Source organism: Dryobates pubescens, chromosome 16 (genome assembly GCF_014839835.1).
Source record: "Dryobates pubescens isolate bDryPub1 chromosome 16, bDryPub1.pri, whole genome shotgun sequence".
In the NCBI taxonomy this organism is placed as follows: Eukaryota; Metazoa; Chordata; class Aves; order Piciformes; family Picidae; genus Dryobates; species Dryobates pubescens.
Window position 1 is genome coordinate 10,783,666 of NC_071627.1, and position 25,998 is coordinate 10,809,663.

At 39.1% G+C, this 25,998-nt stretch overlaps 1 protein-coding gene across 1 annotated transcript in view; it reads right to left on the bottom strand.

The window, feature by feature from the left end:
- SLIT3 (slit guidance ligand 3) overlaps positions 1-25,998 on the bottom strand; it is a 508,252-nt gene that overhangs the window by 145,329 nt on the left and 336,925 nt on the right. The window contains exons 11-12 of the mRNA XM_054168241.1: positions 19,799-19,870; positions 9,375-9,446 (exon numbers count right to left, since the gene is read on the bottom strand). Of these exons, the coding sequence (XP_054024216.1) occupies positions 9,375-9,446; positions 19,799-19,870 (144 nt within the window). The remainder of the gene's footprint in view (positions 1-9,374; positions 9,447-19,798; positions 19,871-25,998) is intronic.

Below are 25,998 nucleotides of genomic sequence, written 5' to 3' on the forward strand. Positions count from 1 at the left end.
GTCTACACCTCTAGGGATGGTGACTCCACCACCTCCCTGGGCAGCCTGTTCCAGGGGCTGACCAGTCTCTCAGAAAAGGAATTTTTCCTAATATCCAACCTAAACTTTCCCTGGAGCAACTTGAGGCCATTTCCTCTCATCCTATCACCTCATACTAGGGAGAAGGGACTCCTTTCAGGGAGCTGTAGAGAGCAATGAAGTTTTCTCTCAGCCTTCTCTTCTCCAGACTAAACAACCCCAGCTCCCTCTGCCTCTGCTCACCAGACCTGTTCTTCAGACCCTTCACCAGCTTTGCTGCCCTTCTCTGGACCTGCTCCAGCAACTCAATGTCCTTCTTGTGGTGAGGGGCTTCAACAGATCATTCCATGACAGAGGCTTGGGATGTAAGTTATACAGCATGAAACTTCAATTTATTTTGCCAGGTGCTTTTTTCTCCCCTAATATTACAGTAATATTTTCTGTTACAAGCAGTATTTGTAGAAAAGCATAAAGAGCAAATAACAAAATCTTTCTTTAATTTCAAAAATAATCTCATTAATATGAGAATATACAACTGAACTACAGCTGTACTTGTATATGTGGATAGTGTGTCTTCTTGTGATGCTTAAGAAGTGCACATACCAGAGCGGTGTGCTGTGCAGATGCCATTTGCTCCTGTGCAAAGAGTGAACTTGAAGTCTAACCATCATTGATCCCACTTAATAAATCCTCAGAGCAAAAGTTGACCTAGAACTGCAGTGAATGCACAGGATTTAAATTAATTTTCTGATTAGTTTCAACAAAATATGAATAAACTCAATGCTGGAAATCTGAATTTACAATGTGACAAGTTTTGCTGGTATGGATTTTCAATGACTAGATTCATAGTGATACAATCTCTGACATTTCTGTAAGACCCAAAATGAGAGAAACTGATCCTGCACACAACCACAAATACAGAAGCACACTCTCTTCTTCAAGCATCAGAGATAGCAATTTGGAACAGGAAAGTGCTCCTGCAGACTGTTTAGAAACAGGAATTCAGGTCCTACACAGCTTTCCTGAGGTGACAGGTGAGTATAATATCTATGCTATATACGTTCAGTACCTAAATCTAAAGAGCGAAGATAGCATGCACAACAGTAACACAGATGTGGTCACAGTTGGTGAATCATGAAATAGATTAATGGCTTATTTCTGATTGGAATCAGTGAGAAAGGGGAGGGAAGAAATGAAACACCATGAGAAAGCAGAATAAATCACCCCTAATTTTTTTTCCTCCCACTTACTGTGAGTTAGGATATGATCCTTGGCCAGAAGCATTAAGGTTTCTATTCCTTTGAAAACTCTGTTCTTTTAAAATAGCCCCTCTATGGATATTCCCCTTTATAAATTCCATTTCTTTGCTTAATCTTTCTTCACTATCACAACCTCCCTCATGACACTATTAATTAGCTGTACAAAGCTGGCCTTGCATGGAGTTAAAAGTGGTTCTAAGATTTCTTTTTTTTTTTTTTTTTTAACTAACACCAAGGCAATGAGAAAAACATACTCTAGGGAGGTAGAAACACTGATCTTTCTTAAATACAGAACCGTGCTGGAAAACATGGTAAAGGTCCTTTATATTGGACTGCCACCAAAAGAAGGGACAATATTAAATATTGAGTCTTATTTAGCAAGAACTACATGGTATTTATTTTGCACCAATTTATGGTGAAAGTAAATTCCACTGATTTTCCTATTTTGTTATTGGCTTAATTGGATGAGATTTACACACAGCCTCCAGATGTGGTGCAGAATTCAGATAGAGGTTAAAAATTCAAGTAGAAATAAAACTGCCTGCTACATAGAGGGATGATGGATTATTAACTCAAGTCTCCATTTTCATCCCTCTGGATATGTTAAAAAAATGAAGAAATCTCTTGCAAGCCTAGGACCACCATAGAATATAGGAGAATGGTTAAAGACCTTGTGGTTTACACATCACTGAAAGCAATGAGCAGAGCAGTATTACAATTCCATGAACCCATTTCCTGAAAAAGTGAGTTTGTCCACACACATTGAAGTAATAATGTTTCAGCTAAGCTCTTTGAATGAATGTGCACTGAATTGGCACTGTAATTGTATCAGATGCTCACAAGCACCATCTGCATAATTAAGATGGTCCATAATTGAATTATATGCCCAAGCACAGTTTCAAGTGATTAACATTTAAATAACATTTTGAACTATAAACCCAAAATGATTGAAAAATTGTTTTTTTTAAGAGCAAATACGGATGTTTATATGGCTTTTACTCTTCTCAATGTTCGTATTTTCAGCTCAGTGAAGTCAAGTAATCAAACTATAGGCAAATAAGTACATAATTTGGAGAATTAAAGCGCAGCTTATCAACCTTTAAACATTCTAGAGACAGCAGGTTGATTTCTGTTGCTACAGGATGGACCAGAAATCATTCTAGGTACATTAGTGAAACAAAAGGAAATTGTCAGGGAGCCACTAGAAAACTTCTCTTTTTCACTAGCTTTGTGTTTTGACAGTAATGACAACATGATGAGAATGAAAATGCATCTCAAGAACTGTCTGGCACATCCCACATGCCAGACTCCACTGGGGGAAAATGAGAACTCACCAGAAAAAGGCAGGTGTAAAATGCATAGGAGACTTGTATGGAAGGAGAGAACTGGGTAATAGTTTTGCATGGGTTACAGCAGAATACAAATCAAATATACATGACTTTTATAGAATATCAATAGCCAAGTGAGTCAAGAATTATCTTTAACACAACTCATCACAGACAACAGCTGATGTGCCAATATGGAAGTACCTAGTCAAGTGCTCCGTCATCCTAGCAATGACAAGCCATGTCTAACAACAGAACTGTGTGTCCTTGCTTACTTATGGGAAAAATAATTATATGAGGTTCCAGGAATGGGGTTTTAATGGCCTGGAGTGTAGGGGAGTAATCTGATTGCCTCTCACTGTGTCAAGATATTTAGACATCTACTAGAATTTTATTTTCTAATGTAATGACTGACCAATGTCCATCAGTGCTTCAACTGATAATACTCAGTGTGAAATCATCATTATACTTGCTTGAACCAGCTTCAAGTGTTTCTCCATGTGCAAGAAACTGGGTGGTGGGGATGACGATGAAAAATTTATTCAACAAACATTAAAATGGAAAAATCACAAGCTGATAATGAGGCAAGAAGAAGGAAGCATAGAACATAGTCCTGGTTTAGTGAGACAGTCCTGTTTAGGGAGATTTTAAAGGTCTCCTTTCATTTTCAATAGAAAAGACTGCAACACCAGTTGGAAAATCATCCACAAAATCCCGTGTTACTACCTGGAGAATTATAAGTGAGTGCTGTTACAGCACCTGGCTTCTGCTATTCAACTTCAATATTGTCTAACTTATGCATGCAGGTAATGTGGCAGCTGACTTCAGATAACCAAACAGTAATTCAGATGCTCAACAGAATGAACATATTTTCTCACCTTCCTGCACTATCAGGAAGTTAGTTTCTTGTGCAATAATAACTCAGAGAGTTTCTGTCAGGTGCATGCAGCACTGGCGTCAGAAGAGCTAACGAATTACACACTGACGTATGAACTAGCAGTTGTTTTGGGAAACTGTACGCAGACAGGCTACAGAAGTGACACAGAAAAGGCAGATGCTGTTACGGTCTTTCATTAGTGCTTGACTGTAATTGTATTTCTGTGTCTGGCAGATGCTTCTCCCTCACTTTAACAGCAGTTATTGAGCTTAGTAATGTTATCACAATAGCAGCTCAAATGCAGAAATCGGAAGGAAAAAAGCTTAAGGCAAGCGGCTTGAAAACAATTCTAAAGCTATTAAATGGGTCTGTGTGGAGAATATTCTGCCCTAGACAAGAAGGACAAAGGTTGCACAGCATCTCAGCTGTAGTCAGAAATATTCTGAGCAATCAAGGGAACATTCATATGCCATTTTGCTAAGAATTTAAAATTACAGAACCCAGAAATTACCTAGGTTACAGAGGACCTCCAGAGGTTATCTGGTCTGAATCATGACCATATTATAGATATTGAATGCAGATAATTATTTCATCAGATCACAGGGTAATTCAGAATGGCAGGAAGCTTGAGAGGTTTATTCTATTAGATTCCCCAAACCAAGAGAGCTCTAGGGCCAGACTAGGTTACTTAGAGTTTTATTCAATATGGTCTTTAAAATCTTCAAGGACAGAGAATGCAGAACTTTCTGGGCAGCCTGCTCCATGGTAGGGCTTGTAGTTGTGAAAATGTTTCCTCTCACATCTAGTCAGAAGGTATCTTTTTTTTAATATCTCTTGTCAATTCTCCACTGGAAAAATGAGGAACTCCATGGAATAATATTTGATCCACCACTCAAACCTCAGAAAGATTGCTATGGGAGGAGGAGAGACTACTGTGCCAGTCTTTCCCAGACATACTGGGAGATGGAAAACTGACATTTCTTGCTTCTGGCACTTATATACTGTTTGCATCACTGTTTAATGATACCCAAGTATACAAGGGTGTAATGTATACAATACAAAATATTGGGATTGATGTAGATTCTTAGTGCAATTTTGTATTTCTTGTTTTAAAAATACTTTGCATTGGTTTGTGCTTCACTGGATTTTCTTTGAGCTTCTAACAAGCTCTGAAATTACACAATAAATAACTGGTAGATCCTGGTTTAAGCTCTTAAGTACTGGGATTAAATTTACAATTACAAATCAACGCAAGCACTTCAAACTTGGCAAATTTGCCATGGACATATTTTCCAAGCAACCTCACCAGAAGAGCTATGGGACTTCCAAGTATTTCAAATATTCATCCAAGAAGAAACAGCACAAAAACAGGCTAAAAAGGAGATCACTCAATGCTGAATTTTCGGGCAGACTGATAACAGGAGTTTCTGAAAGGACACAGACAACTTGTCACTTCACATAAGTCTATTTTAAATAAAACCAAGTTGCAGTTGTAAATATAATTTCTAGTTTTGATTTTTATCCAGGTGAGATGATTTGATCCAGAAGTCTAATTTTTCACCACTTTTGAAGTTACTTTATCTGTTCAGTATGTCTAACTCCAGTTATGTCTAACTTCCAACTACAGTGCTGAGTTTTCCCTAATGATCAGGTAGTAGGAGAGGGCTGTAAGCTTTTGGCTTTATTTTATGGTTTCAATATATATGCACCCCAGGAGTACCTGTACTTCCGGCAACATCAAAACAGAGTCCACTGTAGGGATTCTTTCCTGACCTGCAAGCCATGAGGATCACAATCATAAGATCTGGGATCAACATGCCGGAGCCTTTGTATGATTAGCAACTATGCAAAGTAAATGGCCTCCAGGAAAAGGGTTTATTGAAAAGTGATACTTGCCAAACATCTGAAAAATGAGATTTTATCCCCTTGTATTATTTTGCTAGACAGCCTCTTTAAACATTAGAGACTTGATGATACCTTCAGGTTCCAAGAAATAAGAGCACTGTGAAGCACACAGTGTATGGCGGTAATAAAAAGGCTGCCAGAATGTTTGTCTTAATATGGTTTCAGAGAAGGAAGTAGATATGAAAAACGCTGGTTAACAAACTTGGTGCCCATTATCCACAGCTCACTGTCCTGAGCCACATGATTCACTGTTTCACTGCAGTCTGGCTCTGCTCATTTGGGAGCAAGCAGAGAAACCGTCAGCCTTATCTGTCACAAGGCTGCTGAAAGAGCAAGCTGCACAGTGTTACATTGTGCCCCCTGTGCAGTGATTGGCAGACAGTTTGGCAAACTCAAGGGCTCCTGGAAGAGCCTGTCCATGTTCCAGGAAAACTGAAAGACAGGTGAGAAGGACATTTAAATGTATTCCAGTTTATAGACAGATGAAGGTTAACCAAAAGCCTCCTGGACAGGAGTTCAAAGTGACCACAGCTAATGGTCACTTGAAAGCTTCCACCTTACACTGAAACCCTTTCCATTCTTTTGATACGCAAATGCAGGTTACACAAGCAACTGTCATTAATCAAACACTGGGTTTATTACCCCAGTGCAATGAAAGGTTCAGTTTGCTGTTAAAATAAAAACCAAACCCAAAACAAACAAACAAACAAACAAAAAACCACCCAAACCACTCCAGTTATTAATTTTTGGAAAAGAGTTTGGCTCTCTATAATCCAAGCAGACCTAGAATTCTCAGAAGACACTCAGTCCAGCCTGCTGGATTAAGGATAGGGTACAGTAGCTACAGTAGCTTTCTAGCTTCCCCTCTCCTGGCAACTCTGAATAGGATACAGAAAATAACATGGTCCAAGAAAAGCTTCTGTTGCACAGAACAGATGGGTCGTTGGACTTCTGTAATAATGTTTGCTGCTGTATTGGTTACAATGGTGTCTTCAGGAAGACAAACAATTTGTGAAATCAGCAATTTAACAGAAATTCAACTGTGATTATTTATGTGGGGAGCGTTAACTACTTAAGATAGCTAATTATAATGATGGCTTCAGAAACAATATTTTACATTAAATCAGTAAGGTTTCAAAAAACCCCAACAAACCCACACAAAGCCAACATCATACCCCAACAGAAAAACCTCATTACCTACCCATGCCTGGTTATTTTCTTGCCAAATATAACATAATATTGGCTTACTCACCTCAGTCTTATATGACTGAAATACAGAATTCTAATGCTAGGCAGGCAGTTTAAAACTTGTTTAGAATTCTTTATTTCCCATACACCAGAGCCCAATGGGACAGTTGAGGATACTGTATCTGACACCAGTGGTACTGTCTGCAGATGTAAAGCACTTAAATGAAACAACTGTACCAGAAGAAAAGTGTAATAGTCTGGTCCTATATTGTGACAGTATATTGAAAGAGAAGGATAATAACATTTCTGACTCTGATGAGTCTTATCCAAACCAGTAAATAACAATATTAGCAATTTCACAGTAATTATTTTTCCTTCTAAATGCAATTTCAATGATTTTATACAGGCCCCACAATGACTCCCTGTTTCTGTTTGTCTCCTGCTTCACCATACACCAGCATATTTTCAAAAATGCTCCAGCACAAGCTTAGCAAATTACAGCAGCTACCAGGATACCTTAATCAGAGCATTCTTATCAGTGTGTCTCCAGACTAATAAGAAGAAATCCAATCTAGAGCCCACTGAACACTAAATTAGATCAAATCACAGGGCACTCTTCCAACTGTTCAACAGCAGGTCTAAAACCAACAAATGCCACTTCTTTTTTCAGTATCCATTAAAATAGTACAAGCAAACCCATAATAGCTGCTTCAAAGCCATGACCAGAAAAGCCTGCAAACATTTGTTTGCAGTTAAAGCATGACCATTCAGTGTTCTCCTTGCCAAAAGCTACTTTACAGTCAAACACTTTCAAGAAGACCCTGAAAGGCTCCAGAGCCACAATAATCTGGAAATCCCATAATGGGGCAACCCACTTACATCTTTTCAGCTTTTAATGGTTCTATGGCATACAGATTTTGCCCCCTTAACAAAAAGGCACCAGTTGAGATGATTCAGACTTAAATGTGTAATTGGTTGAAAGCCCACAGTATACAAGGATTATAATATAAAGGCACTGTGATCCGCCTAATGCTTTATGCAAAACTTTTGGACCCACTTTTTTATAGGACACTGTGAGCCATGTCTTGAGTGATTATTATTCTTTTTATTTTCTACTGGAAAAGATCCTACCTGTAAAATGTTCTGTGTTAGATACAGCAACTGTGTATCACTTTGAACTTGCAACCGTAATATTTGAGGAAGAGGACTATGATAAAGCTCAGATTTATACAATATAGTTTCTTTCTCAGAGGTCAAAGTGACAAGTTAAGTTTTATCTCTCCTTTCACTGGCAGCATCTTCACTGCACTGAAGGCAACCTGAGCCTGACAATGACTAACAGGCCAGTTACATAAGCACGTGCTGAGTCCCAGCATCCAAACACTTTTATACTTCTTGTTCTCACACGGGGAAAAATGCCTCCCCTGCTAAATACACAGGCTGGCCATAAAGACACTGAAGCACTAACAAACATGTGAGGTATGGGACAAGACAGAGGAAAGGAGATGCCAGAAAAGGATGTGCAAAAGGTGAAGACAAAACAATTGGCTGCATGTAGGAGGTGATGAACAGCTCCCCACCATCACAGGTCAAGGACTGTCATAAACAAACCAAGATCCTTCTTGTCCTTCTCAAGAATAAAGTGGTCTGGGTTTGCAACTAAGATCTTAGGAATAAACTAAACTTCTGAGTAGTCATTCACTTAACATATAGAGCTATCTCTGTGATATCACATTTTAGGTCTTGGGCTTTGCTCATGTATTTCTAATCTAAAGCTATGTTTACTTTTATGTAATACATAAATGCAGCAAAGAGAGCAATCATGGAGTGATGGATTGAATGGCAATCGTGAACTTTTAGATACTCATTTCTGGTTATGCCAAAACAGGAATGCTTAAAATAACATGTCCAGAAGCTACTTTTTATTTTATATGTAACAGAATTTACTGTTTGGAAGTGGAGGGTTATGTTATATAAACCAGAATTATTAACTGATCACATGTCACCTTTGCTTTCAGAATGCATCATCCATGATGCAGAATATGAGGAATCCATAATAAACTCATTTTACTTTTGCTCCTTCTACTGACTGGCTGAAAGAGCAGCTGATTTCCTTCTCTTTGAAGGAGTTACTGGTTCCCAATGTGATTATGGAGACAAGAGTGAAATTTGCAATTTCACATTTGGCTTAGGAAATTTTGTATGCTACATTAATAAATACTGAGGACTGTATGATATCCATCTTAGCCCTGATTACAGATGTGTGTTTAATCCCAAATGGCATAAAATACTCAAATATACACTGCATTCTGAAATAATATCTCTTGCAACTAAGCCACATTCAGCATAATAACAATATGGAACTGAGCATAGCTGGTGAGAATGAGATCTTTCATATTGCCATTTTGCTTTCAAGAGCAGGCACTTGCAACACAGTAGCCCTCAAGGATCTAGATATTTAACCACAAATGCTAGATGTGTAAAACCAGTCAGATGGCATCCCCACCCGCACATCAACCAGCGGCCAGATTTCCTTTCCTGAACTTCAGCACGTCTCTCATTTCCTCCCCACACATAAATCCTCCACGTCTATTACCCGTTACACACACTGTGCAATAAAACTGTTGGCACCTTCTTTTTTTCCCTCAGCCTTTGCCTCTCTCTTGTCTGACACAGAGACAATGGACTAGCACATCCCAGTGAGTTTTCAGTGGAAAAGGTGATTTTATTAATGTCAGAAGCTAAAAAAACAGTAAATCTAGCTTGCCTGTAGAATAGAGAAGAGGAAGGGATCATACTCACAGCAGCTGCAGAGACACAAGATCATCAAAAAGGCCCTGGGGAATCTCTGTGATCTTGTTTCCATAGAGCACTCTGAAAGATTCAGGAAGACAAAATAAATCTTGAGTAACACACCAGTTTAGTGTCCTCCCACATCTCTACATTATCATCCTTATTGATCTTGTGCACCATGCCCAGGGTCTGTGGGCATTTCATTTAACTACTGATCTCATTTTCTTTTTCAGAGAGCATGTGGTATTAAATGAGTTGTTATGATTCCGGCTTCGTCTGGTGTTGGAAAGCATTTTTAATGTAGACATTGGACATGATCCAAAAACGGTATCTGAAGTATTTTTCATTCTGTTGAAGGATTTTTTTCCCCCACCCTTTTAAGAATTATTTTAACCACTGAAAGGTACATTGTCTGATGCAAAAACCTAGAATTCTGCTCAGTGATACTGAATTTAAAAGCAAGGAGCACAAGCTGGTTGTAGATAAAATTTCACATAACTGAATTGCTTCAGATATAATAATTGGCATGAAATGTGACACAGGAATCACTGGGTAAAATATTATGGCTTCACCAGCTGCTAGCTAATATAAAGAAATTTAGCCTGAACTGGGAACAGACATATACTTCAGAAACTCAAAACTAATTTAGGTATAGGTTAGTTACAAAAATCAGTAAAGATTTAATAATGCAAATGAGAGTCTCTGTATATATTTATTCAACCATAAATATATCTATGACCTGATACCCATGATTCAGGTTTACTATTAAAACTTCTTTTTCTTTTTTTTTTAATGGACAAATGCATATACAGTATTCTCAGAAATTGAACTAAAGGAAAAACCAGACAAAACCATCATTATGCTAAGATATATTACCTAGGGATCAGAGCAAGATCATGTATGAAAGGAACACCTGAATTTCAATCATGGCTAAAGTATTTACTCATGTCATTTCTGCAAGTTGATAAAATTTGTCAAACCAAAGAGAGTTAGGGGCTTATGTGGGCTCTGGTAAAAGAGAAATAGATTAGGCTCCCTCTGAAAATTGTATGCCTTACCTAAATATTTTAATATACATCAAATTGGGAAAACCAGCATTTATTTAATTTCTGTGCTCTATATAGGACATAGTAAATGGTTGTAAACCATCTCATGACAAAACTTTGTTGGCTGTCACTGAACTAGTTAATTCCTGAACTTTTAATGTGAAATAATATGCTAGCAATTAATCAAATAGCCACGTGAGGCCTGGATGCTGGCTGAAGTTTTGGCTTATCCTGTCTTTCAACATATAAAATATTAGGGTGAGTTAACATAGTGAAAAACAAGCACTTAGCATGACGGGCCATTTACAACACCCTCTGGCCTTCCTATAGTATCACCACTTCAGTTTATCCTTCATCAGTCAGTGGAAGTATATCACCTCTGTGGGAGAGTTCCCAGACCAGCTCATTTCTGAGTCTAAATAAAATGAATCTAAATAAAATAAGACCACACAATGTCCTACTTCTGCAAAATTTCATGCACTGTACCTATATTATTATAGTCTACCCAAAAGTAGACAGAAATTTTGTCTGAACTTTGAAAGGTCCATTTAGACAGCAGTTTCAAAATATGAGATAATCAAGTCACTGAATTTCACTGGGCTTTAAAACAACATCCAAATGGCTGATCACAGACTTGTTTCTGAACAAAGTAACTGATGTGAGCACCTGTATCAGGAAGCAAAAGCAAAACCTCTGCAAATAAAATATTTATTAAAGGTTAAAATATTAAGATATGGCACACAGAATCCAGTACACTTCCATTTCAGCCTCCACACTTTCTGAACAATTCTTTAGCAAATGCACCATCTCCATACAAAGTTTAGAGCATAAGCTCTGTCACGTTAGATGAACATCTTTCTTAGATTTGTGAAGCAGCAGGACCATGCATGCTGATCAATAATGTATAATAATGAAGCATGGAAGATGGAGTTCAGAAGCTAAGCTTCACAATATGCAAAGAAAGAAGCAAAAAACCAAAAGAAATCCTCACTCCGGACTAAGGGTTATTTTGGCTGTAGAAGTAAACCCACTTTGTAAAGTGCAACCTTAAAGCAATCCCAATGCTCACACCTAGGGCAGTTGTTGGTTACAGTACTACTAAATGCACATATCAAAATAAGACTCTCATTAGAGCATTTTACTCTGCTCTTGTGACTCCCTCCACTTTGAATACTGCCTCCAGTTCTGGTGTCCACAGTATAAGAACACAAAGCTGTTGGAGTGGGTCCAGAGAAGGGACACAAAGATGATCCAAGGGCTGGAACACCTCTGCATAGGGTGAGGGAGCTGGTGCTCTTCAGCGTTGAGAAGAGAACACTCTGGGGTGACCTTAGAGCTGCCTTCCAATACCTGAAGAGATCCTACAGGAAGGCTGGAGAAGTACTCTTCATAAGTGTGTCAAGCAACAGGACAAGGAGGAATGGTTTTAAGCTGAGGGAGAGTAGGTTTAGACTGGATCTTAGAAGAAGTTCATCAGTATGAAGGTGGTGTGACTCTGGAATAGGTTGCCCAGGGGGATTGTGGATGCCTTGTGGGTGCCTCCTTCCTGGGGTTGCTCAAGACCAGGTTGGATAAGGCCAAGTCTAGTTGTGAGGTGTCCCTGCCCATGGCAGGGAGGCAGGAACAGATGGTCTCTGATGTCCCTTCCAACCTCAGCCATTCTATGATTCTATGACTTTTTCACTTCTAATTTAGGAGTCGGAAGATCATTGTGTAATGTTCCACTGAATTTTAAACCTTGGATGTGTTTATACATACTCTTCATTATTATTTTGAGAAAAATAAATCTGATTGAAATAAAACAAAGCTTAGATTTTTAGAAGCCATGAAAAGACAACAAGCATTTTTCAAACCTAATTGAGCTTATGTGCATGTGGCACATTAACATTCAAACAAATTAACAGCTAAACAAAAGTCAGTATGAGAGCTCAGGCACTTGTCCCTAATTCATATTCATGCTCAGCACTACGCAGAGCCAAATTAGCTAACTGCCTGCCATACCAGAGCTGAAGTCAAAGGGTCCTACAGGAAGAAGCAAAAAGGAGGGGAGATATATAATGCAATACCTCTCATTTCTTGGGTTCCCAATTTCTATTTACTCTAATAAAAAGTACAGAAACTTTTGCTTTCCTCAGAGTTCCCTTATTTTTTTTTTTCTGTTTATGACAGGAAGGCATACTCATACCAACAAACAGATTAATGGGCAGTTTCTTGATCCAAGACCTTTGCTCTGAAGATACCAACTGCTGCACTTCTAATAGTACTATCAATGAGTCAGCCTACAGAGAAGTCCGGCTAGGTTATGGACGTGCCATTACTGCAGCTGCTTTCCTCTGCCTCCTTTAATTCTGCCCATCTCAGTAGCATGCAACACAATGTTTCCAGAATAGCAATTTGGGGGAGAAAAGAAACCAAACAAAAACTCCAACCAAGAAAACTACCTCCAAAAAGCCATTTAACAAGAAACTCAGACAAGTTAGTTTAAGAACTTCATTTCAATCTCCAATGCTTTTACCAAGAAAGATGAATTTTAGATTTGTCTAAGGCTGTATGTTCAGTTGTATCCCTCACATATGCTGCAGAACATGCAGGTGTGCTGCCGACTGAGCAAGCCTGGCACAGGAATACAAGTCCCTATCTATCTGTCCCGTAGCACATGCAATTTCAGACCCAAAATATTAAAAAGAAACAAACCAAAAATACACCAGAGAAAAGTTAGCATGTAAGTTTAAATAAATCAGCTCAGTAACTGCACCTATAGACAGTAAATCTGTGAATCAGAATGGAATTCATTAGAACACAAAAAAATATTAATAATTTTATTATGTACTCCTGGTTATTCATTCACTTCTCGTTCTTGCTGGGAGACCAAGTCACCCACAGGTCTGACAAAATCACTGACAGGTAGAGAAATTATTACCCTAAACATGGTGGACATTTTATAAGACAGAGAATTCTACATTCACAATGCTAATTTTAAAAGTAGGAACTCAAGATTAAGCCAAAACTAAGTGAGGCAGCAACAGTATCCTTTTTTCAATTTTTCCTATCTTTCTTTTCTCACCACACATGGGAGTCTCTTTTGCAAAGACAGAGACCAGTGGAGAAAACAGTCAGCAAGATGTGTGTGTTGGGTGAAAATCCCCCCCCATTATTTTTCTTTTCACACCCAATAGTGATTTATTTACAATCTACTACTTTCTGTTCAAGATCTGTGAAAAAAAATTTAAAGGCATAGCCAAAACTACCACAATGTGCAAAGACATCAGACTGGCCAGGGTATGATTTTTATACTAGTCTTTTCCAGAAGATAGGTACATGCACTACCAGAATGACCAGTGTGAAGAATCAGTCACTGTATTTTTAACTCAAGCAAGCTTTTCTCAAATTTTTTGCAGGTGCTTTTTAACATTAGCCTCTTGTTATGGCACAGGTGCAGCTGAGCCATCTGAGGGCTATATTCTTACATGGCACGTAGAGCCATCAGTTTGCCATTTCACAGCTAAATGCTTTCAGCATGGCCACAAGCCACAAGCTGCAGTTCTTCAAAAGTACCTGGCAGACTGGTTCACAACTTGCAGCAGTTTTCAGGCTGTGATCAACTTTCCAAGCAATGGGAAGGACAACACACACAAAACAGAGATCTCTGTCTGCACCACAAGCATTGGAGATCCCTGGAAAAGGCATCCTGTTCAGCTGAAGAGTTATTATGGATCTCCAACAAGAAATTATATAAATATATGGAAGTCACAATCAGGTCTTCCACCTGATTCTGGTGTGCTATTTTAATACTGTTCCTCAAATGTATCTATTCCAAGACACAATTCAGTATTAAATTTACAGTTAGTTAATTGTTACTACTAAACTTCAAGTTTTGCAGATTAATCCAACTCATAAGTAGTTAAAGATTACACAGTGAAAATAGTAACTGTGTAGACTCACCTAAAAGTGTGGGACACAGATTTATCTAAAAGCTGGAGACTTTCAAAACCTGCCTGAATGTGCTCCTGTATGGCATGCCCTAGGGTGATTCTGCTTTGGCAGGGGTGCTGGACTTGATGATCTCTGGAGGTCCCTTCTAACACCTAACAGTCTGTGATACCAGACAAAGAAGCACTGGGGACATACGTAACAAGTGTGTTACCTTGGGTGAGAATGTAATTAAGCACATAAGGTTTGTTCAGCATGGACTCAACATGGAAGTGTCTCATTGATTCTTTGCTGTCTCCAGACGCACTCTGACCCCTTCAACAACTTCCGAATTAAGGAATTTGAAAAGACTTTACCAACACAGGGCCGTTCATATGCACCAAAATGTAGCATGTCATCTTCTAAGGGCATGAAACAATAATTGCTGTGCTGTCTTTATTTTACAGTTCGTTGACCTACCTTACTTGCAAATGTAGTTGCAATTCAGCTGCTTTGAATAGTTACATCTCAGAATATAGAGATTTTTTTTCCTGGAAGGTGACAAAGAACTCTTTTGGAGGTATGAAATCTTAGCACAGAATCCCTTATTCTAGACCATATGGTTTCCAGCTAAGTGTTCCTTTATTTTGGCTTGACTGAAACATTCCTACTGAAGTGTCAAATTTTGACTGTCTGCAATGTCTTTTTCAGTCCTCAGAATGCTTTTAACTTTCCTTCAGACTGTAAAAACAATTCTTGCTAGGAAAAATTACATTTCCCAAGCTACAAACAATGGCACAGGCTCAGTAAGAATCCAAGTTTTCAAAAGGGGAGGGATTGATAGGGGTAAAAACAGCAATAAATTTCTAATATCTGAAAGAAATTTAGACATGTAATTTTTTTTTCCCCCTGCACTATTTCATATTTCTTCAGAACAAGTCAGTCTCAATAAATCACAGTAAAACTATCCAAAGCAATTTGTTACCTTAAAATAAGTTTGGCAGTTATTACAATAGACAGTGTTTTATTGCAGATTTCAAATCACCATGAATGACATCACATACATCATCACCCAGGAGATGATGGTCTAAATGGGACTCCTATGTCAAAATCTAAGCTGTCTCTTGTCTTTGTGCCCAGGCTGAGCTAAGCTTTTAAATTGTTCACTAGCTTAATTCAGTATATGAACAAAAGCAAAGGAATTCTCCCTCTGCAGTGGTCTAAAATTTATTCATTCAGTTTAACACACTGAAGGCTTAGACTGTTTTGTCATATCTCATAAAATGTCCCCAGACAGTCTGGACATAGCCTTCCAAACCTACATTTGTGGGAAGTTTACTAACCCCAAGAATAACATTTTGATACTATTAACAACAACCCAATGCTGACACAATCCTCTCACTGATATTAGACAGATTTTGAGTTGATTAAATGAAAAATTAATTTAGTTCAGAAAGTGCGTGTAGCAATCTTGAAACATGAAACTATTCATAACTTAGTCCCCATGTTCCGTGCTGAGCTATTAACTGCTCCAACTCCAGCAAAGTCCAACTCTAACCATGTAACACGAACTCTGTGTGCTACAAATAGAGCATTTATCAAACTGCTTAAAATGAAGCTAACACATTAGTCCACAATCAACCAATTTTGCCACCCTTTTCACTGCAAGGGTGCTTTTTGCTCTCCTGTTTATATGGAAAGAAGTATTGGATGGCAAGACAAATCCCTCCAACACAAAAGCCATGGCTATATCACCATGGCTCACTTACATTTGTGCTGCTTGCTGTTTTTTTCAGATTTGAATAATTTTAATTATTTGGGTTTTATTTTGGATATTTTAGATGGTCCCAAGTACTGCAGTATCACTACATCTCATGATCTTCGAAGTATACACTCTTGTGTCACCTCTGAGACAGAGAAATACTTCTTCCTCCCGAATCCCACAGTAGCATCTTTAAAACTAAAGACTCTTTTTCTCAGTCCTTGGCTCACAGCACCCTCTGAGCTCTCCACAACTGTTCTCTCAAAAGCAGAGGCTGGATCTTACTTTATCTTCTGTTTTGTCTATAAACAGGTTTACAGTTTGGTTCATACCAAACATATGCTAAGGGTTTAAACCCTAGTGTCTAAGTACTGAAAGGGAACTTCACATTCTGCTAACAATTAAACTCACAGCCCCAGAGCTGACTGAATGCTTCCCCAGTGCCACCTGCATGTAACACAAGGTGAAAAAGAAAAGCCAGAAGACACTGAGAATAATCAAAAAACATTCTTCATGAAGAATGATTCTGGTTCCTTTATTGTTGCCACAGCCAAGAGAAAAAAAGGTTACGGGCATGCTGAAATTATTTCTATGAAAAATGGAGTAGAAATTCCTTGTTCCACACAATTATTATAAAACAGGGAACACAATCCCACTGAAAAAAAAAGGTATGAAGAAAACAGCTACTTTTTTTTTTTTTTCCTGGGGAATGAGAAGCCTTGAGTCCTCACAAGAACAAGCTTGCCTTTCTTTTGTTAAATACAGAGAAAAACCTAAGGTAGAAATGGATTAGCTAAAAGTATTAAGATTTTGTGACCTGTTTGACTCCCACAGGTGACTTTCTTGTTATAGAGAATCTACATATTTAAGATAAGAACTATGACCTGCTAGCGTATGTCTCACTTAGCACTTTTAAAAGATCGAAATCTTATACTTTTAGGGAAAAGTGCTTCTGTAATAAACATTCCTGTGTTTTGAAATGGTAATACAATGTTTTTTCTTCCATCTCTCCATAGGTACCATCGTCTGAGTACTCTGAGAAACAGTTCTGCCTCGAAACACTAACCTAAGTAAGCTTCAGAAGAAAGTAGGTAGCAACTCTCTATATATAGGCCTCCATTAGCCAGCCAGGCTATTGGCTGTCTTCCAGATAAGCACTTTCACCCTCTTGGACCCATAGGGAGCACTGCGATTGCATGCAAGTTAAGGGAGGAGCAGAAAGTGGGAATAATGCAAGAATTTTAGGCACTACAGCAGTACTCCATTTTTAATGGGAGCAAAGTCGCTTACTTTCATTTGAGCATTAATATTTTCCCTTCCTTTATTCCTGTTTTAACTCAGCTGGCGGAAAAGTCCAGCTGCTTGGTGCACAGACTAAACCTCAACACTCTCTCATTAATATGTTAGCCACCAATCACATTCGATTTACGTCTATGAAAAATAAGTTACTCTCAGACTACAGTTATGGGGGCCTCAGGCACCAAAAAACTGTGCCACTTAAAAGACAAAGCACTACAAAGCAAACTGCCTTGCTTCATTTCTACCCCCTTGTTCCTTTTCCTTTGGCAGCTTCATTGGTAGGACTGGCACTTCAATGGAGCCATCCTCTCTTACACTTGTAACTGGACTGGTGACTATGGCAGAGATTGGATGAAAGAAGATCCTCTGCTTCTCAGAAGTAGAAACCTGGGGGAGGTTTCTTCAGAGAAACCCAGATTCTGCAGAACAGCAGATAATCTTGTTCCATGAAAGTTCAATGAAGCTCAGAAATTCAGACAACTACAGAAGAGACCAGCACAGTGACCGACCATGGAAAATCAACTCTTATCCATCAGCGACAGGGAAAACATTTGCAAAACCTACCTGAAATTAACAGCTAAACTTTTCAAAAGAAAGTAAAAGCCAATGGCAAGCACAATGGACAACTGAACCTAGAGAAGGAGGCTGACAATTTCAAGGCTGGAGTTAATACCATTGTAGAAATCAGTCTGCCAAAGAGGGGAGAAACAGACTGCGTGTTACAACAGCTTTGTGTGGCTGCAGTAAAAGGCAACTGAGGCAGACACAAAGACTGAAGAAAGAAAGACTGCTCGGAGACAGTTCCCTTATTATAAAGCTTTCTGTGGTGCATCTCATCTCTCTGCCCTCTCACTTTCCCCTTGTAACCTCCTAGTATTAACTTAAACACTACTTTACCCACTTGGATATAAACATATTTAAACATCATTTACTTAAAATGTAGTTTTGGATGACTGGGCAGAGGACATACAGTCATTTCACTTGCTTCTGTGTGCAAGTCAAAACATAAATTCCTGCCCAGCTTATAGTCTCTCCTCTCTGATGTGTTCTGTCTCACTCCTGAGGCCACCTGGGGGTATCTGAATTGGATACAGCTAAAGCTGAATAACTTCTCAGATGGGAAGTCAACCCCAGTAGAAATGTCTTGCCTATCCAGCTTGCTCCTAGACTGGAAACCTGTAGCATTGCAGCATCAGCAGTGTTCAATAAATGCCATTCTCTTACAAATCATTTCCAGAGAGCACTGAAGGGGATCTGACCATTTCCACAGCATGTTGGATAACACTGCCCCAACTCTCCAACAAATGCTAGCAACACTTAACACCCATTTCTGGCATTCTCCCAGCTGGATTCAGGGCATAAAAAAGGCTCATCCTTCTGCATTCCAGCTCAGTTTACTGCAACATGTAAGTTTAGCACTGAGTAACTTTCTAATATTAGCATTAGTCAACAAGCTTATAACGGTTGTTAGAATTATACGGCATTCAGAGATTAAAACTATGGCAGCATTTAGAACTAAACTGCACTCTTAAAAATCAAACTGTGTTATATGAATATTGATGAGCCAAAGATTTTAGAACTGTCTTTGAAACTAACACAGATAATCATTCCAGTTGAGTTTACCCTCTTCTCTCAACCTAAGGCTCTTTACAACACTCTCTTCTAGTTCATTCTCCATATGCAGCTTCTGACCTTGTATTGCTCCTTCTACCCATTAAAGACTCTACTGTTTTAATAGTGCTGAGAGTATCTAGGTTGAAATATAGCAGCATTTAAATTCAGCTTGGTGCTAAAACAGTTTCTGTGCTCTACAAGGAGAAATGAATGGGTGTCAAGAGATCCTACCTTCATTTTATCTTCTGTATGAAGTCATATCTTAGTCCTGTTCTAGGTTAATAAAGTAGTAGTTACAGCTAAGAAATATAAACATTTTCTTAAGAGCTTAAGTTCTTCTGTAACCAGTTTGAAAAAAAAACAATAAACAAATGAAACAAAAAACTCACAAGATAATTCAATGTCAGCTCTTCAATATAGAAGAAAAAAGCTCAGCAGTATTTCCCCTAAAACTGCTCCCTGATTTACACCACCAAACAGTGTCTGAGCTATGATAAGGCTTTCTGTGCTATGGTAAGTTAAGGGGTATGGATTAAGCCGCTGGTGCAAATACACAGATCTGAAGAAATGACCATGTCAGTAACCTTGGGGGAATTAATCTATAAAAGAATTACTAGAGAATGTAAATGGTTCTTCATTCTAACCCTCAAGACCAATTTTTCACTTATAAAAGATCAGATGCTTCACACAAACCAGCAACTGCACATGGAAGCATAAGTTCTCCCAGACAGCACATTATCATTTTTATTTCTCTTACATTCAAGCTCTCCCCAAATGCTCATTCAGCTCTACTTTCTACTTACAATGAAATGAGAGACTTCAAGCCTTTAAATGCATCAGGTGCAATGTCAGATATTTGATTCTTGCTGATGTCTCTGTAAAAAGAAAAGAGAGTTAAAAAAAAAAAAGTAAACAGGAAAATATTTTTGATGTAGTTTACTGGGAGAATATACTTGATGCAAAAAAACCCCCAAAGAACTAAAAGATAATGCTGCACCAGAGAAATGATGAACTGTGTAAGGACACAAAGAGATGATTAGAAGATACCAGTAGGTATGACAAGCCATACCTTCTATGAATTGTTAGCTCCCCTGTGACAGGCCAATCCTCTATTGTCTCAAAACAATGTGTGTGCCAGAGACAGGGCTGATAAGCTTTAATGAGTCTATTGTCTCAAACAAGGTGTGATGATACTTGGTCTTGAATAGACAGAATGATGGCCATAATAGCTCTGAAGGAGAGCTGATACCTTAACAATGAAAAGAGAGAATTTCTGGGGAATTGCCTCTTTAAAACTATGTGCCAGACATTGCACTGAAGGGGCCTGGCGCACACCTCTCTTTGGGATTTGGAGAGACTGCACCTCCACACCCTGCCAGAAGGGTCCAAGTGCTGCGTTTACCACAGAAGACCCTGCTGGGATGTACACTCACCACCAAGAACCTGGACTGTTTCTGTGCACTAGATCCACGCAGTGGTGATTATTTTTTTTTCTCTTACTTCTTAGCTCTCAAATTTTCCCTCTCCTTTTTCTTCCCATTTCCTTTTGTTCTGGTCCATTACCAAGAGTTTCCATTGGCTCTAACAAACCCAACTCCTCAGCTCTTTGGTGTTGGTTCACTTTCATTTACTCCAAGGGAATTTTTTCAATCTTGACACAACCTCTGCCACTGCCCAGGTTTGGCTCAGGGTTGTGGCATTCTGCTAATGAGGTCTTTAATTTTATGGACAAAGAGTTTAGAAAGAGCTTTGAAGAACAACGGTGAGGTAGTCCATTAAATAAAAATAGTTGACAAAAGCATTGTAAGAACTGCTAATAATGGAGATCATTTTGTGAGTGGGGTGGTCCACAAGAATCTGTAGCAGCCTATGACAAAACATAAAGGTTGTCTGAATGTTTAAGTGCTGGCATGGAAGGCTAACTGACATCAGTACAGAAAAACATATTGTGATTATAAGTAAAATGATAGATATGGTGACAAGAGGTTCTAAGGTAGCTGGAAAGTGCTGGCAGGACATGCATTAAGGAAGATGGTGGGTGTCAGCATGGGTAGGCACCAGAGGAATGGCTTCTGAGGCAGCAAGATTGTGTCTGCCTGAAGAGAATCCTGTGATAAATGAGATGTAAAGACAAACATATCCATAATTACCAGAAACATGCAGTATAGTTACACAAAGTCCCCATCAAACCCCTAGGAAGTTCCACTAAGGATTGGTCTCAATTTGCATGACACAATATAAATAATTGTTAGGATGACAAAATTCTACTGAGGGGATTTAAACATCTCTGTCTAGTATCAGTGGGAAAGGAAAAAGACTACTCAGCCTTGGATTCCAAAGCAGGGACCACTGCCACTGACCAGCTCAGCACTATACCAGTGCTGATGACATTTGGATTTTAATGGCCCAGAGAGAACAAGCAGTGCAAAATCCTACCATGGCCTTGATCTGGGGAGGCAGGTGGGAAGTTGACACAGCACTGGTAGGTCTGTCTAGTGTTTTCAGATACTGGGGAAAATCTCCTTGCATCTGACTGGCAATTGTGGACCTCTGAAGCTTTAACACTGTGGGGAACACCCAGTGGGTGTTGCAGACCCTGTGTCAGGGAGCCCCAGTGAGAATCCACCCTTTCAGCTATGATGTGCGTGGGATTCAGTTAAAGCCTGCTGTCATTTCCAAGGGAAAAAGTGTTCCTGGTTTGGAAAGCAACCAAGCACACAAAGATAGCAATTGTGCCACAACTTCTTTATACATTAACCCAAATTTACCACACTTGGGACCCGGATGCTCAAAACTGGGCACCTTGTCATGACTGTCACTGCAATCCAATCTTTCTGTCAATCAATTCAACCAGGTGCTTAGCTACAGGAATAACTTTCAGCCACCTTATTGCATTCACTGACATTTGGTATCAGTTTGTGTCAGCAGTATCAAATCTTTTAAGTGATAGCTGAAGCTGGTGTAATGCACTGTTTCACGTACATCTTCACTGTTATTTCCACTGGGGCACATCCTAAGGATCCCAGTCAGAATCTAAATAAACCTCACTTGAACAAGAACTTGGGAATCAGAAAGTAAGGAGGTTTTCCTTGTTATACATAATTTTGAGCTGCAAACTCTGTTGGTTTAAATTTTAATGAAGTACTCTAATTGTTTTCAAATCTAGTCACATAAAGTGGCATTTTTTTTCATTTTGTTAGTTTGTTTAATAAGGCTCATGAACTGCTCTGCAATCTGCTGATGTTTTCTATTACAACATTGTGCCTACAACGGCAACATTCAGTGAAGGTTTCCACTTCTTCACCTCACAGAAGCCAAATTTGTGACGGTGAAGTAGTAAGATTTGTTGTTATACAAGTTTTTGTGAAACAAGTTTAGACTGTCTGGTTGCATTTCCTGTTTTTTATCTAGTAATTCTTATGCAAGCAGAGTAGGATAGGATAGGATAGGATAGGATAGGATAGGATAGGATAGGATAGGATAGGATAGGATAGGATAGGATAGGATAGGATAGGATAGGATAGGATAGGATAGGACAGGATAGGACAGGATAGGACAGGACAGGACAGGACAGGACAGGACAGGACAGGACAGGACTAGACCAGGTTGGAAGAGACCTTCAAGATCTTTGCGTCCAACCCATCATCCAACACTATCTAATCAACTAAACCATGGCACCAAGCACCCCATCAAGTCTCTTTCTAAACACCTCCAGTGATGGCAGCTCCACCACCTCCCCAGGCAGCCCATTCCAATGGGCAAGCAGAAGTCTGATGTGAATCCGTGCTGTTTAGTGAAAAGTATATTAAAGTTTTTTACAATGACATGAAATTACAAGTTTGTTGAGCAATGACAAGCATCTGAAAAGCAAGCATTTCAGCACTATTTTATTGATTTGCTATGTTTCAGCATTTCCATCCTTTCTCTCTATGTCTGGACATGATGAGTGTACAACTAACGGTGCCTGAACGTGCGTAAATGCCATGCTGGGTGATAGCACTCACCCACTTCATGCAGATGCATTACAATCAGCATTAGAAGATAATTAGGCACATTATTTCCTTTCCATTAGATCCCAAACTCCATTGCTGTTGGATAGGGCGGCTCCAATTCCTTCTGATTTGACTGAGGCAGAAGAATTCAATTATCACAGGATCAGAAGATGTCAGGGGTTGGAAAGGACCTCTGGAGATTATCTAGTCCAGCCCCTCTGCCAGAGAAGGACCATAGAATCCAGCACAGGTCACACACAAATGCATCCAGACAGGTGTTGAAAGTCTCCAGAGAAGGAGACTCCACAGCCTCTCTGGGGAGCCTATTCCAGCACTCCATGACCCTCACAGTGAAGAAGTTCCTCTTCATGCTGAGGTGGAACCTCCTGTGCTGTATTATATCCATTATCCCTTGTCCTATCACACTCTGCCACTGGCCACTGAGAAGAGCCTGTCCCGTCCCTCTTGACACTCAGCCCTCAGATATTTATGAAATGCCCTCTCAGTCTTCTCTCCTCCAGACTAAAAAAGCCCCAGATCTCTCAGCCTTTCCTCATAAGGCAGTGCTCCAGTCCCTTAATCATCCTCATAGCCCTCCACTGGACTCTTTCAAGTAGATGCCTTCCCAGATGCAGGACTCTGCACTTATCCTTGTTGAACCTCATTAGGTTCCTCTTTGCCCAGCTCTCAGTCTGTCCAAGTCTTGCTGAACCACCGCACAGCTTTCAGGTGTATCAGCCAAGCCTCCCAGCTTGGTATTTTCAGCAAACTTGCTGAGCAGACACTCTGTCCCCTCATCAATGTCATTGATGAAGACGTTGAACAGGGCCAGACCCAGCACTGATCCCTGAGGGACTCCACTAGTTACAGCTCTCCAGCTGGACTTGACACCATTGACCACCATTCTTTGGACTCTATTCTGTAACCAGTTCCTAATCCATCTCACTGTCTGTTCTTCTATCCATCACTTTCTGAGACTACTCACAAGGATATTATAGGAGACAGTGTCAAAAGCCTTGCCAAGGTCAAGGTAGACTACATCTACTGGTCTCCCTGCATCTACCCATTCAGTTATGACATCACAGAATGCTATCAGATTAGTCAAGCATGATTTCCACTCGGTAAATCCACGCTGACTACTCCTGATCATCATCTCCTCTACTTTTGCTCTCTCCCTTTTGTAAGATCATCCTATTCTGTGCTTGACTTGCATCAAGACAAAGAGATCTGGGTTTTTCTAAGATGTACAACTAAGTCAATTTAGACCACAAGGCTCATTTTCATAGTTTAGGGTCTCTCTGTGCAGGTTTGAGCAGCTGAATCTAGTTGAGAGGCAAGTAGGTTGGAGCAGATGATCTTTAAGGTCCCTTCCAACCTAAGCCATTCTATGATGATTCTATGATTCTCTGAACCACTCAGTGGAAATGTGGCTCTTTAGCCGTAAATGCAATAACCTATCAGGATTCCACCCAGGCAAGGTATGCATCAGACCCCTCAAACTACTCTCCCTACAACTCTGACAGCATGGTAGAGATCTTCTTTGAAAAACTTGCTGAACACACCTTGGAGGGTGTGCTCAGTTACCAGTTGGTTTCTGAAATTGGTTTTAACTTTGCACCAGGGGAGCAAGGATACTCTGTAAGTCTCTGTATAACATAGGGCTGTATGGCTTAAATGTCTTTACTGTAAAAGGTTTTAGATTTATTTTTGGATGCAGTCAAATATGAAATTATTAATAGCATTGGATGAGTAGTTTCTTTGTTGTCTAACATTATTATAACCAGATTACTGATGAGATCTAACATGTAAATTGGCCCATTTGTCTCATTTGACAAGAGTACTGACCAAAATCCCTATCATATATGGTTTAGTTTTTAGAAGCTGCTTAACAAACTCAGCAATGACACAGAGCTACTGTGAAACCTCAATGTGTTTTCTGCTAATATATGGTAAAATTAATTTGACAACATGAAATGCCACTACGAGCATCAGAGCCACAGAAGTGCAAGCCCATCTTTCAGAGTGGATCTGTGTACTTGGCTCTTAGTCTCGTGCTACAAACTTGTTAAAAGCCTCACAAAGGCAAAGACAAGATGGGAAGTAATACAATAAACTCTGGAATTCACAGGCTAAAAGTTACAGACCTATGGTACAAGCACAGCTGCTACATAAACTGATTCAAAATGGCATGTCTGGACTTGGATACTTCATGCAATAACAACAACTTCTATGTCTGAAGATGGAATGTATCTCCCTCAGTCCCCTCAAAACTGTTCTAGAGCCCTTGAACAACTGAGCACAAGGCTAAGATCTGTTAAATTCACCCCCAAATCTGGGGAACCATGATCCTAGATTACATAAATTCAACTGTGTATTTGAATCCTACAGGCACTAAATCTTCATCTTCATGTCATTAATTATGTGAGAACCTTTTGCTAATCATGATGAAGTCCAGGACAAAAAAGATTTTAGCTCTTTTGCTAAAACCTGATCACCAAAATAACTCTCCTATCCTGGAGTGTCTTGAAGAAACATTCTAAAGAGCAAATTTCAGCTAGACGCAAGTTTAACACTGGAATTAATACACACAGATCTTCTGCTATCATCTCTACTTCTTAATATAAAGTCATATAAAGACTATTTTGGACAACTGGCTTTTACCTAAAAAGTAATCTCAGTGATCCAATTATTTAAGAAAAGTAAATTGAATAATCTTGTAGGAAATACTTAGTAAACAATCAAAATACTAAGAGTGCTGCAAGTGACTTGTTTATTATTCCTAACATTTGTGTGTATTTATTAATCAGGAGAAAAACAGAATACAATTCACAGTGTTATGCTAATAACATCCTCTGAATAATATATTATTAATAATAATAATAATAATAATTCTTCATTTAGATTCTTCATTTGTACCCCAGGTAAGGCATAAATTAATTAAATCAATAATCTTCATGTTATTGCACTGCTCATTGAAATAAAAGTGACAGAAATTAAAGAAGGCTGATGAG